Below are 12,801 nucleotides of genomic sequence, written 5' to 3' on the forward strand. Positions count from 1 at the left end.
GGGGGGGGGGGTAGTGCTGGGGAACATAAACATTCAGTTCACAGAACACGGTTTAAGAGTATGTTTTGTTTTTTAAGAAACTACTAAACTGTCTTTGAAAGTAGCTGTACGTTTTTGCACTCCCACCAGCAAAAGATGAGTTCCTTCTTACCATATTTAAATATAAGTAGATATCTGAGGATAAAAACCAAATATGAATACCAACAAAAGGAAAAAAGAACAGCAACTCTACAGAGAGAAGAAAAGCTTAGAGAAAAAATCTTTATCACAAAAATCCTCAGAGATAAAATACTTCAATCATGAAAGAACAAAAAAAGATACATATCATAAAAAAGGAACATTCAACAGCCAAAAAGGAGCTTTTGGAAAGTAAAAGTATGACAGCAGAAATCAAATTTTCAGAAGAGCTGCAAGCCAAAGTTGAGGAAATCTCCAAGAAAGTAGAGCATAAACACATAAAGCGATAAAGAGTAGAAGAGGTAAAATGGGAAAGCTAGAGAAAATCAGGTATCAGCCCAGAAAAGCCAATATTCAAATCTAGGTGTTTCACAAAGAGAGAACAGAGAAGGCAGAGGAAAGGAAATATTCAACAAAATATATAGCAAGTTTCACTGCTGAGAAAATGAGTTTTTAGATTGAAGGCTCTTCTTGTGCTCAGTCAATAAGACATAGACTCACACCGAGTAACATCACTGTGAAATATCATAACCCTAGGCATAATGAGAAGATACAAACTTTTAGAAATTTGAGGGAAAAATAAAAAACGGATGGAAGGACAAGACAGGAAGGAAGAAGGAAAGGAGGGCAGGTGAACAAAAATCTCACATACAATTTCTAGACTCCTCACAAACACCAGAAGCATGAAAGCTAGAAGCTCACAGACTAAGCCTACAAAATCAGAAAATGATTTCTAAAATACAGTACCCAGTCCAACTACCAATCAGGCAGGATACAAAAAAATGCATTTTAGACCTGCAAGGCCTTTAGAAACGTAACCTCCTTGGCATCATTTCTCGTAGAAGTACTGGAGGATGTGCTCCACCCAAACAAGGGCATAAACCAGGAAATAAGGTAAAGGACAGGAAATAAGAGAGCAAGCATCATGGGAAGGAAAAGGAACCGAGCACATGGTAAAGGGAGACAGATCCCAGGATGACACCTGCGCTGAGAGCATAGAGGTGATAATCCACACTGGAGGTCATATGCCTCAAAAAAGAGACTCCTTCGGTAAGATTAACCTGGTGACCTATCTTAAGTGTCAGAACATCTTGAGAGATTTAGACTCTGAAGCTGTGAAGGATTTGGAGAATTTGTGATAAATACATGGAATCTTAATCAAACCCCAAAAAAGCAGTTAATTCCATGGAAACTGAAATTTGTGCAAGAAAAAAAATTAAGTCCACATACAGATCTCAAATATATCTTGCTTGGCTTACCCCGCAGTTGCTTTTGTAATTAAAGGTAAACACTTAAAAACCAAGAGATTGCACATACAGTTCCATAATCCCACATTCTTTTTTGGAAAAACTGGAAGATCTCGGCAAATGGTGCCCTACATTTCCGCTGACCTAGGCTGAGAGGCCTCCCCAGGGAGTCACAGCCCAGCCCACTCCTGGACAGTCTACAGCCAGGGCTTCTTTATAGAGACATAGAGGCCGACAGGGAAGGCGCGGCGGTGGGCCGCGGGGGCCGATTGACGACAAAGGGTCGCTTCCTATACGCCTTATGAAAACTAGGTACTAACCAGAGGCTGGCGCTCAAGCCCCCCAGCCTCAGTTTCTGAACACTTTTCTGTTTTTTCTCCCTTCCATTTTTTCCTAAATCGCTCAACACATCTAATTCACTTCCCACCACCTGCTGCTGCTGCTGCTAAGTCGCTTCAGTCGTGTCCGACTCTGTGAGACCCCATAGACAGCAGCCCACCAGGCTCCCCCGTCCCTGGGTTTCTCCAGGCAAGAACACTGGAGTGGGTTGCCATTTCCTTCTCCAATGCATGAAAGTGAAAAGTGAAAATGAAGTCGTTCAGTCATGTCCGACTCTTCGCGACCCCATGGACTGCAGCCCACCAGGCTCCTCCGTCCATGGGATTTTCTAGGCAAAAGTACTGGAGCGGGGTGCCATTGCCTTCTCCGTACCACCACCTAGTTCCCGATCTCAGCAAAGATGGCACCCGGCCGGATATAGGAACCGGCAATGACTTCCGGCCGGGCGGCAGGCGGCGAGCCTCGCTTCCTGCGGCGCTCCAAGTGACGTAAACGAGCGCGCCGCGCAGCGTGGACCGAGGTCTGTACTGGGGCGCATGGAGGTCAGCGGCGGAGCTCGCGGTAGCGGCGGCGGCGGGGGCGCCGTACGTATCGGGACCAGGGGAGAAAAGGGGTCCTGAAAACCTGGGGTCATGGCTGAGAGAGGAGACCTGGAGCGCGCACTGGGACGCAGTGGATCGGGGTGGGTGGCAGGGGCCGGGGCCGGTGTAAAGCACTGCCCGCTCGTGCGCACGCGCCCCTTTTCTGAGGTCCCGCGTGACAGCCTACTATCCCCGCGCTGACCCTCGGCGCGGTCGCTGCGTGCTCTTTGTAAAGGTGATTCTCTTTTCTGCGTATGAGGGCCGAACTTCCGGGTTGGTGTTAAGGATCCTTAAGTCCATTTGAGTTGAACTCGTTTCCTCACTAGCTCGTAGGACTGTCTTTAGTAGGGATCGTTTCCAGTGCTTCCCCGCCGCTGGGGCTTTGTGGATGTATGTGGATGTTGCCCTTGGGCCAGTATTTCTCCTTCCTGAGCCTCTTGTTTTGTGTACAGTGAGTCTAAACTTTTTACAGCTGCAACAATCAGCTCATGTTAAAATGTTCCGGACCAAGTTCTGGGAAATCTAAGGTCAAACACGCTCTCTGCTTTGGCAGAAGGGAGCCCGGGTTAACCTTTTATCGTGTGCCGGTGGTCTGCCTTCCCTAGGTCGTTTAATCACGCTAGTGCGCGAGACAGAGTTGTTAAAAAGCAGTAGCATCGGGTATGTAACATTTTGGGAGGAGGTAATGTTTTATCTGAGTGAGGAAAGATGGAGGGTGATTTCCTGAGCCCTATGATGGCGGGTAAAAAAAAATGAGCCAGCAGGCCTTCCCCTGCCCTGCCCTGCCCAGGTGTAATGAAAGTGCAAGGCCTTTGAGAAGGCCTGGAGAATAAGGGAGTGTGCTCCAGGGAGGAAGAAAAGGTAAAACTGGGAAAATAATTCCGCGCCATGTTGTGAACTGCTTTCTATGATTGGTTCAGGGATTTTGCTCTCAGAAGGGGTGTATGTGTGTTTAGTAGGTTAGTGATGTAATAGTGCGAGTTGGTTTGGGAAGGCTCACTCACATAAAGTTATTAAAAATACATCCACAGAAGCTGTGGGATGTATATACGGATTATATATCCAGGGTTTTCTAGGAGTAGTCTAATTTAAAATATTCTGTCTCATTTTCTCTGTAAGCCAATAATTTTTTAATCCTGGGTACTTTTAAAACTTAAAAGGGAGTTGGGGGGAGTGGGTGGAATGCTATTCAAACCCTGCTTGCAGAAACTCCTACTCAAGAGGTCTTGGACCAGGCTGGGGCTCTGAAGTGTTGAACCATTCCAAGGTAATTCCACAACCAGGACTAGAAGCCCTCCAGCCCAGACTGTAATGCTCCTGAGTTTCAGCATTGGGTTACATTCTGTACTGAAACAAAAGCCCTCTGAGATTTTTGCTTCAGAACACGCCTTTGCCTATGGGTGGTCAGTCAGAAAGGAGGAGTTTGGGCTGCCCTATGGAGAATGTGGCTGTGGCTTCCTTGGTTTGTCAGGTTCTTCTGTTGTGTTTGTGAACCAGGAACTGCCCCTGCACCACCCCTTTCTCTCTCCTTTTTCTCTTCAGGGCTCTGGAGTCACTTGCTAGGAGGCTCCCCTCCCCGCTGCTCGGGCCACCATGGCCGCTCGGCTGGTGAGGCGATGCACATGCCTCCTAAGGGAGGCCACCCGCCTGGCCCCTGCTGTGTCCCCCGTCGGCCAGCTGAGACTCCCCCAGGGAACCCAGAAGCCGCTGACTTCCTCAGCTACCTCGCCCAGCTCCCGCCTCCCAGGTCTCTTGTCAGAGTTTGTGGAGAAGGAACAGGTGTTTACTCCCTATACTGGGCGCCAGGAGGTGGAGCAGCTCATCGAGAAGGCCACCCAGCCTGAGGAGCTCCTGGAGCTCCTGGGCAGTGGTCACTGTCTGCAGCAGAACCATGCCGCCCTCGCGCTTATCCAGCTCTCTCGCCTGCTCTCTGAAAAGCCAAAAGACAAAGCCGCGCTCATACAGGATGCTCGCTTTTGGCAACTTCTCCATCTTGTCAACAGCCAGGTGGGTTCTGGAGCCTTTTCTGTAGGTTCGGCAAGCAGAACGTAGCAGAGGCCACGGAATCCAAAGGATCCAGTCACTTTCCCAGTATAGACAGAAACTCTGCTGTGTGCTTCGTCCATCCACATCCTGTGCTGTTTTTTCATTTTATAGATTCCAGAATACTGTAATGTGCTTTCACTTCTGTTAATCCTCCTGACAGCTCTGTTAGGTGCATATTGCTGTCCTCATCTTACAGGCATCCCAGACACAGTAAATGCAAACAAAAGGATTGAGCCTGGTTTTTCTCAGTGCATCGGGGGCCTCCCCCTCACCGTGCAGTCTTGACTGATGTGGCCCCTCCTCTGTGTCTGGCTGACAGGGGACACACTCTTGAAACTGGAGGAGATGAAGGGTGACTAGGAGAGTCTCAGAAACTTGAACTGACCATGGGTGTTATCCCAGCCAGTCAGATCCTTAGAGGAGAAACATGGAGAGAAGGGACTTGTGTGTGGCAGGGGTGGGTGCAGGAAGAACTCAACCCAGTTCCTGTTCAGCGTGAAGAAGGACTCCATGCAGACTTGAGGCACCCTGGGGTCTGCTGGAACCAAAGGGCCTGTGACACAGAAGAGAGGTACAGACCCTCACCCCGGCTGCTCTGGAAAGGCAAGGCCATGTCCGCTTGTCAGGGATGACGAGGAGACTCACAGCCCAAGGGAGGGGTTGAGTTAAATGAGTTTTTTCAGCTGCAGGTTATGAGAGTATAGTAGATGTAGAAATAGAGTAATATTGGAAACCATTCACAGATAGTAAGAGAAGTATTGTTTCATGGAAGTTTTTGTCTTCAGTTGAAAGACACATCTGTACTGTGAGCCCGTGTGTTGGGGTCATGGTACAGATTTTTTTCTTACTGAGAATAGAGCTCATATAAAATTATCTTAATTAGATCCCTTCTTGTTCTAAGACTATCATTCTACTCATTATTTATTAAACCTTTTACCCAAAAGCTTTAGAGACAGACTAAACATACTGTCTGGAGAAGGAAATGGGAACCCATTCCAGTGTTCTTGCCTGGAGAATCCCAGGGACAGGTGAGCCTGCTGTGCTGCCGTCTCTGGGGTCGCACAGAGTCGGACACGACTGAAGCGACTTAGCTGCAGTAGCAGCAAACATATTGTAGCAAAATTACAAGCCAATAATGAACCAGGATTTAGAAATATAAACTGTTCAAGCTTTCTTTTAAAGAGCCCTACTGTCTGGGAATTCTGCAGAAGCAGCAGAAGTCACTGAAGGCTCATGTGATGCTGAGATCAAACTCATACTTTTTTCCCCCCGCACCTTGGCTTTTAGGATTGTTGATCCCCCACCAGGGACTGGACCCAGGACCCAGGCAGTAAAAGCCTGGAGTCCTAACCACTGTCCTGCCGGGGAATCCCCCATACTTTTCTCCTTCTGCCCAGCCCTTCACACAGCTGCTTTTCTGTTTGCCCCTCACCTCATGTGTATGATTTCAGTTCCCTTTCTTGGCAATGCAGCCCCATTTCACAGAAGAGTCTGGAGACTAAAAGAGTTAACAGAGTTAACAGCAGTTAAGAGTTAACAGAGTTAAGGCAGAGTTAACAGCCTTAGCATAGCAGACAGCAGAGCCATTCTCATTTACCACATACTGCCTTCCCTGAGGGTCAGGATCAATAAGGTCCCAGGTGTGACTTTGCCTCTGTGTCTCTCCCGCCCCGCCCCACCCCCCACCTAGATAACTGTAGTCTGGCATGGGACCCTCGTGAAGCTGCTCCGGAGCCTCTACACACTGGGGCTCCCCGCCACCTCCAAGGACCTGCGGTCTGTGGAGCAGGAGGTCCGCTGGCGCATGCGCAGGCTCAAGTACAAGCATCTGGCCTTCCTGGCCGAGTCCAGCGCCACCTACATGCAGGAGCAGGGCTCCCGGGAGCTGCTGGCTGAGTTGCTTGTGCACCTCGAGCGGCGCTGGGCAGAAATTGAAGACAGACGCATGGTGGTGGCCATGATGATGAAAACTGGGCACCTTTCGGAGTCTCTGATGAACCGCCTGGAGGACAAGGTACTAAGGGACAAGAGCCTTGTGGCTTCTGTCCATAGTCCGGGGCATGGCACTGGCAGGACTGGCACTTCAGGTAGCTGCAGGCAGTACTTTGTGCCCACTGGTTCTTTCAAGGATCCAGGGGGTTGCAGAGCCTGAACAAAATTGGAGTTCCTCCAAAATTGCATCTTGAACGTGACCTGGAAACAGCACGGCCAGCAGCTCCTGAAGTGTGGCCTTAGCTGCCCCACTGGCTCAGCTTTAGTTAGTGCTTCCTAGAGACATCACGCCTGCCGCCCCCTGCTCTACCCCTGCCTCAGTCCTGCAGTCAAGTCAAATTCAGCCCTGTTCCCGTGGTAGCAGGGGCTGGCCCGGATGACTGCCACAGCAAACTCCGCAGCTCATGGGCCCTGGGTCCCCTGCCCTGGGACCTGGGGATAAGTTTGGCTTCGGACATGGTATGCCCGGTCTAGGGACTCGCTGGGGTGGGAACAGAGGCAGGCCCTGCCCAGATGGGACATATGTTTAGTAAGCTCAGGCCTAGTTGCTGTCTCACAGGGCCTGCACTGCATGGGACCCCTGGCCCTCGGGCCATCAAGCTGACCCCTGCGGGCTGTGGTTGACAGTGCTTGGAGCTGGTGGAGCAGTTTGGCCCTGAGGAGCTGCGGAAGGTGCTGGTGACGTTGGCAGCTCAGAACCGGAGATCAGTGCCCTTGCTGCGGGCCATCTCTTACCACCTGGTCCAGAAGCCCTTCCCCCTGACTAAAAGCATCCTCCTGGACCTGGCCTATGCCTATGGTGAGCCCTGTGCACGGGGAGTGAGGCTGGGAGGGGGAGGGTTCTGGCTGCAGCTATGTCAAATTCACTGCCTACCTCACCCATGGCAGGCACTGGCCCAAAAGGCTGCTACAGAAATACTGTGACTCATGGGCCCTGATCCTCTGTGCTAGGCCTCAGGGATAAATTTGGTTACAGACACCAAGCTCTTACTCCTTAAGACCGGGGTGGGTGGTGGGGTGGCCCTGAGGGCGGCCTGCCACTTCTCACCAGTTAAATCTCAGGCTCTGTCCCCAAGGCAAACTCGGCTTCCACCAGACCCAGGTGTTCCAGCGCCTGGCAGCCGATTTGCTGCCCCACACGCCAAGCATGACGTCCAGCGAGGTAGCCCGCTGCACCAAGTCCTTCGCCTTCCTTAAGTGGCTCAACCTGCCCCTGTTTGAGGCCTTCGTCCAGGTGAGCTGGGGCGCAGGCATGAGGCCTGGGTTCTGAGGCCCTCTTTGCCTGACCCCCTGCTTAGGCACACTCCATGGGCATTTCAGATGGGAGGCCCGGCCAGTCTAGAACACTTGCTAGTGGCAGATAATGGAGTCCTTACTCCAGTTTCTTTGGAGAGAAGCAGTATGACTCAGTTGTGAAAGAAAGCATAGTTGAAACCCTTTCATTCTCTCACCAAACTTTGTAGGTGACAGACTGTGTGTGTCTTTGGGTGACTGTGCAGGGAGCTAGGCCTAGAATCCACTCAAAACTCTCCCTAAACTTCCAAGAGCTGCAAAATGGGAGTTGTGAAGAAAGAGGATGTTTGCGTTGAGGTTTAGGTGCAGCAGGTTGCAGCTGTGTCTATAGGCTGAAGAGTATCTGAAGCTGTTGTCAGGGGCCTTTTGTGTGTGTATGATTGCCTCAGGGAGGACAGGGGCTAGCCCTCTGCCCATCGCCCTGTGTAAATTACCCCTTTGGGCTGGGAGCTCATGGGTTCTGGGGGAGGGCCAGGTCTGTGTACCACCGGGCCCCTCTCATCCTGCCTTTCTGTCCTCCCTGATCGGCCTAGCATGTCCTGGACAGAGCCCAGAGCATCACTCTGCCACACCTGTGCAACATGCTCCTGGCTTTTGCCCGTGTGAACTTCCGCCCGGAACGGGAGGATCCATTCTTCAGCCTGGTACAGTCTTCACACCCTCCACTGCTATGCTTGGAGCAGCTTGGGACTGAGAAGGAGGGAGGGAAGAGACCGGATTTGTACTGAGGAGCCCTAGGTGGGGAGGCAGAAATGAAGAAAGCCTGGTGGGAGTGTGGAAGGAGCCAGCTGGAGCCGTACATCCCAGGGGTTGTCTGGGGACAGGCAAGAGCCAGCATGGCAGCCAAGGACCAGGAAGGCATCCAGTGGCTCACTGGCAGTGGGGCTGGAGGACCCCTGTTCTTACTTCCTATGTGTGTGTTAGTCCCTCAGTCATGTCCAGCTCTTTGTGACCCCATAGACTGTAGCCCACAAGGCTTCTCTGTCCATGAAATTCTCCAGGCAAGAATACTAGAATGGGTTACCATGCCCTTCTCAAGGGAATTTTCCCGACCCAGGGGTCAAACCTGGATCTCCCACATTGTGATCAGATTTACTGGTTGAGCCACCAGGGAAGCTTTGAGCTATCTTACTTCCTGGTGTTCCCTTAATGCCCTGTTGGGACTCAGAGACTCAATCCAGTTGCCAGGGTGAGAGCCTCCTATGAATGAAGTGGGTATGACCCCGGCCCCCACAGTGGGTGTTCCCCCAGCCGGCCAGCTGCTTCCCTTTTCATAATCTCCAGCTCTTGGGGCCAGAAACACCTCCCCTATGCTGGTGGCACGGTTTTGTGCATAGGTTCTTGCTAGTGGGTGGGAGGAGGGGGCAGTAGGGGTAGCCCAGCTGCTGTCCAGATTGGGCCTAAGGGAAGAGGAGGGTTTCTGGTACCTGCCACCAAGGGTCCCCCAAACCTGACCAAGGGTGCCTCGGCCAAGGTTATTCGCCTCACCCCCTTGGGCCTCAGCACGTCCAGGTCAATAGGGCCACTCCAGCTGCTGCCCGCCCAGGGATGCCTGCGGCCACTGAGCAGAACCTGCTTTCCCCACCCTGCACTGTTCTTGCCCAGGTGCATAAGAAGCTGGGGTCAGAGCTGGTGGGCCTGGAGCCAGCCCTGCAGGTGGACGTGGTGTGGGCCCTGTGTGTGCTGCAGCAGGTGCGGGAGGCCGAGCTACAAGCTGTGCTCCGCCCTGAATTTCACACCCAGTTTCTAGGTGAGCGGTGGGGGGACATCCCTCCCTCTCCTGAGTGATGGCGAGCTCGCCGTGTGTGCCCCCTCCCCCACCTCACCCAGGGACCACTGCAGCTGGGATGGCTGCCTGGTTGTCAGCCTTGGGCTCCACTCAGCACTGGGGAGATGGGGCAGGCCAGGGCGCACCCAGCATCTGCTCCTTCTCTGTCCACTCCTAGTGGGTGACCGGCAGACCCTCTTTCTGCTGCTCCTGACCCAGAGTCCAGGGTGAGACTTGGGTGTGGGGGAGGGTGCTGCCGACTCTCCCACCTGGCGCCTGTGTCCCTCCATCCCGGTCCTCCTGAGCCTCTTTTCTCACTCCATCGTCTCCCCTTAGGTGGCAAGTCCCCAAAGGATCAAAGCACCTTCCAGAAGCTGCTGCATATCAGTGCCACTGCCCAGCTGGAGCACCCTGAGTACACGGGACCCCTTCTGCCTACCTCAGCCTTGGTCCCCAGCCCCTCAGCCCTTGAACAGAAGATGACCCCGTTGCAGAAGGAGCTGCAGGAGACGTTGAAGGGGCTGCTGGGGAGTGCCGACAAGGGCAGCTTCATGGTGGCCACGCAGTATGGCTGGGTTCTGGGTGAGGACCCATCATCCCCTTCCTTCCCCACAGTCCCATCTGGTCATCCATCGTAAGGGCAGGGGCTGTGAGCCCCGTTGATCTCTGAGGGATAGTCCCCACCACATTTTCATTCTTTGCCCTCCTCAGATGCTGAGGTACTGCTCGACACCGAGAGCCAACTCCTGCCCCTGAGGGACTTTGTGGCACCCCATCTTACGCCCCCCTCTGGCAGCCAGCCACTCCCCCCTGGGGCCAAGAGGTAGGTGGCCACACCACCTTGGGGGCCGTGTGCATTTGGTTCTGAAATTCCCTCTTCCCTCTGAGGGCCTGAGGGAGCTGTCACCATCCACAGCACCCCGTCTGCCCCTCCAGGCTAGCCTTCCTTCGCTGGGAGTTCCCCAACTTCAACAGCCGAAGCAAAGACCTGCTGGGGCGCTTCATGCTGGCCCGGCGCCACCTGCTGGCCGCTGGCTTCCTGCTGGTCGACGTGAGTATCTGCTAGACCCAGCTGGCCGACGGGAGCCAGTGTTGGACCCCAGCTCTTGAGGTCACCTGTGTTGGGGTTCCCCCTTCACACATGAGAAAATAGGAACTTAGAAGGGTGTTAGATTTCTCCCAGCGTCACACAGCTTTTAAGTATCTGATGCTGTTCGCATCTCCACAGCCAGGGTTTCTGAGAGGAAGAGGTAAGACAAACCGGGTGCCCAGGGCCTTGTGCTGGCCTGCGCTTCCCGTGGGGCTCTGTGCTGAGCGCCGGCCCCAGGCCTGGCCCCAGGTTCTCACCGTGGAGACATCTGCACCAGAGAGCAGGCTCTCCTGTATGGGGCCAGAAAATACACAAGTGACTCGATTTTGAGTGTTCTATTTTGCTTTTGATACGGCTTTTAAAATCTTGAAACCACTCTTGGTCCCATTTATTCATGGGCCTTTGCAGCTCTGAGCACGGACCAAGTGGGGGTCTCTTTCCCACCCATTCTGCTCTAGCTCTATAGGCGTCTTCCTTCAGGATTTGGGGGCCAGGGATGTGATGTGCAGGGCGGGGGGCATGACAGGGATCTGCACCTGCCCTGACTCATTTCCACTGCCTCCTCCAGGTCCCATACTATGAGTGGATGGAACTCAAGTCTGAATGGCAGAAGACCGCCTATCTCAAGGACAAGATGCGCAAAGCAGTGGCAGAGGAGCTGGCCAAATGACCTGTCCCATAGCAAGGACTGTGTGCCCAGGGGGCCGGACTTCTCCAGAGGCCTAGCCATGGGCACTGGGTGGGCAAGACGTGGCACGCTTCAGGACAGACCTCAGTGCAGGACCTTGGCCTTGGAAGTGGGGGAGTGGGCTGGTGGCCAACGTCTCTGAGTAGCAGGTCATTCTCCCATGAGTAATAAATTCTTAATCAACTGCCCGACTATCCTGGCTTCTCTGCCACCCACAGAGGATCCCTCTCATATACATTCGTGCACGGCTGGCCTGTTGCTCAGAAGCCTGCAGTCAGCCCCCATACGGGCTGAGTCCTGGAGTTCTGAACTCAGTGTGTGAGGACCTTCCCAGGGGAGGCCAGTTGGGTTTTCAGTGCGTGGCATCCTGGGAGGTCCCCTCCCATCCGTTGGTCTTGGGTGAGTGGGGCACCCTGACGGCCTGTGCTGCCATGTGGTATAAGTGCCAGTCCCTCAGGAGGCCCTGGCTCTGAGAAGAAGAAAGGAGTGTACTTGACTGACACTGCAGGGCCAGAAGAGACCCCTTGCTGTCACCAGAGTGCCATGGTGGTGTGCTGCCGCCTTGGTAACCATCTGCCTGAGGATCCCAGAGCCCCCTTCACCACGTCAGCAGCAGCGCCACCAGGACTTCCCCGGCAGTGTAGGGGTTAGGACTCCTTGCTTCCAGTGCTGGGGGCCTAGGTTCAGTCCCTGGTTGGGGAACTAAGATCCTACAAGCCGAGTACCAAGGCCCAAGAAAGGCTTTCTAGCTTCTAGTCCATCACAAGAGACTTTGTTGTGGAGCTGAGCAGAAAGGGGCCATCTGGCTTCTCTGGGCCCCCCTCTCAACTGATCCCCACTCCCTCTAAAGTGGTTCCTCAGGAAGCGAGTCACACAAGCTTTGGGTTAGAGGAGGAGCTGTAGAGCAGCAGCTCTGAGGATGTGGGTGCTTGGCACTCGGCACAGGCTGGCTGAGGTTCTTGCCCAGAGAACAAAACAGCCAAGATGGCTTTTTGAAGCTGGTGACTCAGAGCCCAGACAAGGTGAGGGAGTGGGGAAGAGTGTGCCAAAGTGAAGGGCCAGCATGGACAAGCATCAGGGGTGCTGAGCCAGGTTCGGGAGCCTCTGGGAGCACCCACAAAGGAAAGCTCGTGTTCACCATTCAGGATCTGTGGCTTGTAGTTGAGATACTTTGACAGATTACCCCCGCAGCTGAAAGAAGTTACACAGTGTCCCCTGTGCCCTCCATCAGTTGCCTCAAAGGTGATGGGCACGTGTCACACCAGGATACTGACAAGAACGAGCCCATGCGCAGGACACTTGAGTCACCATCAGGACACCTCATGTTGCCCTGTATGTTCATGCCTACCCCCTTGGCCTTGAGCCAACCGGCAGCTACCAACACATCCTCCATTTCTATTTTGTTACTTGGAGAATGTTCCATACAGGAATGATGCAGTATATGAAGCTTGGAAATTGGGTTTCTTCACAGGCACAGTTCTCTGGAGTTTGATCCAGTAGGTCCTTGTTATTGCTGTTAGACTGTGGTTCAGTCCCACGTGTGGGTGTTTGTGTAAACCCAAGTTTTCATTTCTCTGGGA

At 53.2% G+C, this 12,801-nt stretch overlaps 2 protein-coding genes across 4 annotated transcripts in view; both read left to right on the top strand.

The window, feature by feature from the left end:
- The window catches only part of LOC104980415, an 11,725-nt gene extending 9,470 nt beyond the window's left edge, over positions 1-2,255 (top strand). The window contains 1 exon segment of the mRNA XM_010829110.1: positions 2,159-2,255. Coding sequence (XP_010827412.1) covers positions 2,159-2,255 — 97 coding nt within the window.
- TBRG4 (transforming growth factor beta regulator 4) lies at positions 2,249-11,406 on the top strand. 3 transcript variants are annotated; one of them, XM_010829025.1, is made up of 11 exons: positions 2,249-2,347; positions 3,887-4,351; positions 6,081-6,404; positions 7,010-7,181; positions 7,459-7,616; positions 8,209-8,319; positions 9,281-9,425; positions 9,780-10,025; positions 10,155-10,266; positions 10,380-10,494; positions 11,102-11,406. In XM_010829025.1, exons 2-11 carry the CDS (start codon positions 3,938-3,940, stop codon positions 11,201-11,203), a joined length of 1,899 nt encoding a protein of 632 aa, XP_010827327.1. In that variant the 5' UTR covers positions 2,249-2,347; positions 3,887-3,937; the 3' UTR covers positions 11,204-11,406. The 3 variants fall into 3 exon arrangements, with proteins under 3 accessions (XP_010827327.1, XP_010827329.1, XP_010827328.1); XM_010829027.1 differs by lacking the exon at positions 2,249-2,347 and adding an exon at positions 2,427-2,445; XM_010829026.1 differs by lacking the exon at positions 2,249-2,347 and adding an exon at positions 2,463-2,579.
- The last annotated feature ends 1,395 nt before the right edge of the window (positions 11,407-12,801 follow it).

The sequence above is a fragment of the Bison bison genome, unplaced genomic scaffold (assembly GCF_000754665.1).
Source record: "Bison bison bison isolate TAMUID 2011002044 unplaced genomic scaffold, Bison_UMD1.0 scf7180017864499, whole genome shotgun sequence".
Lineage (NCBI taxonomy): Eukaryota > Metazoa > Chordata > Mammalia > Artiodactyla > Bovidae > Bison > Bison bison.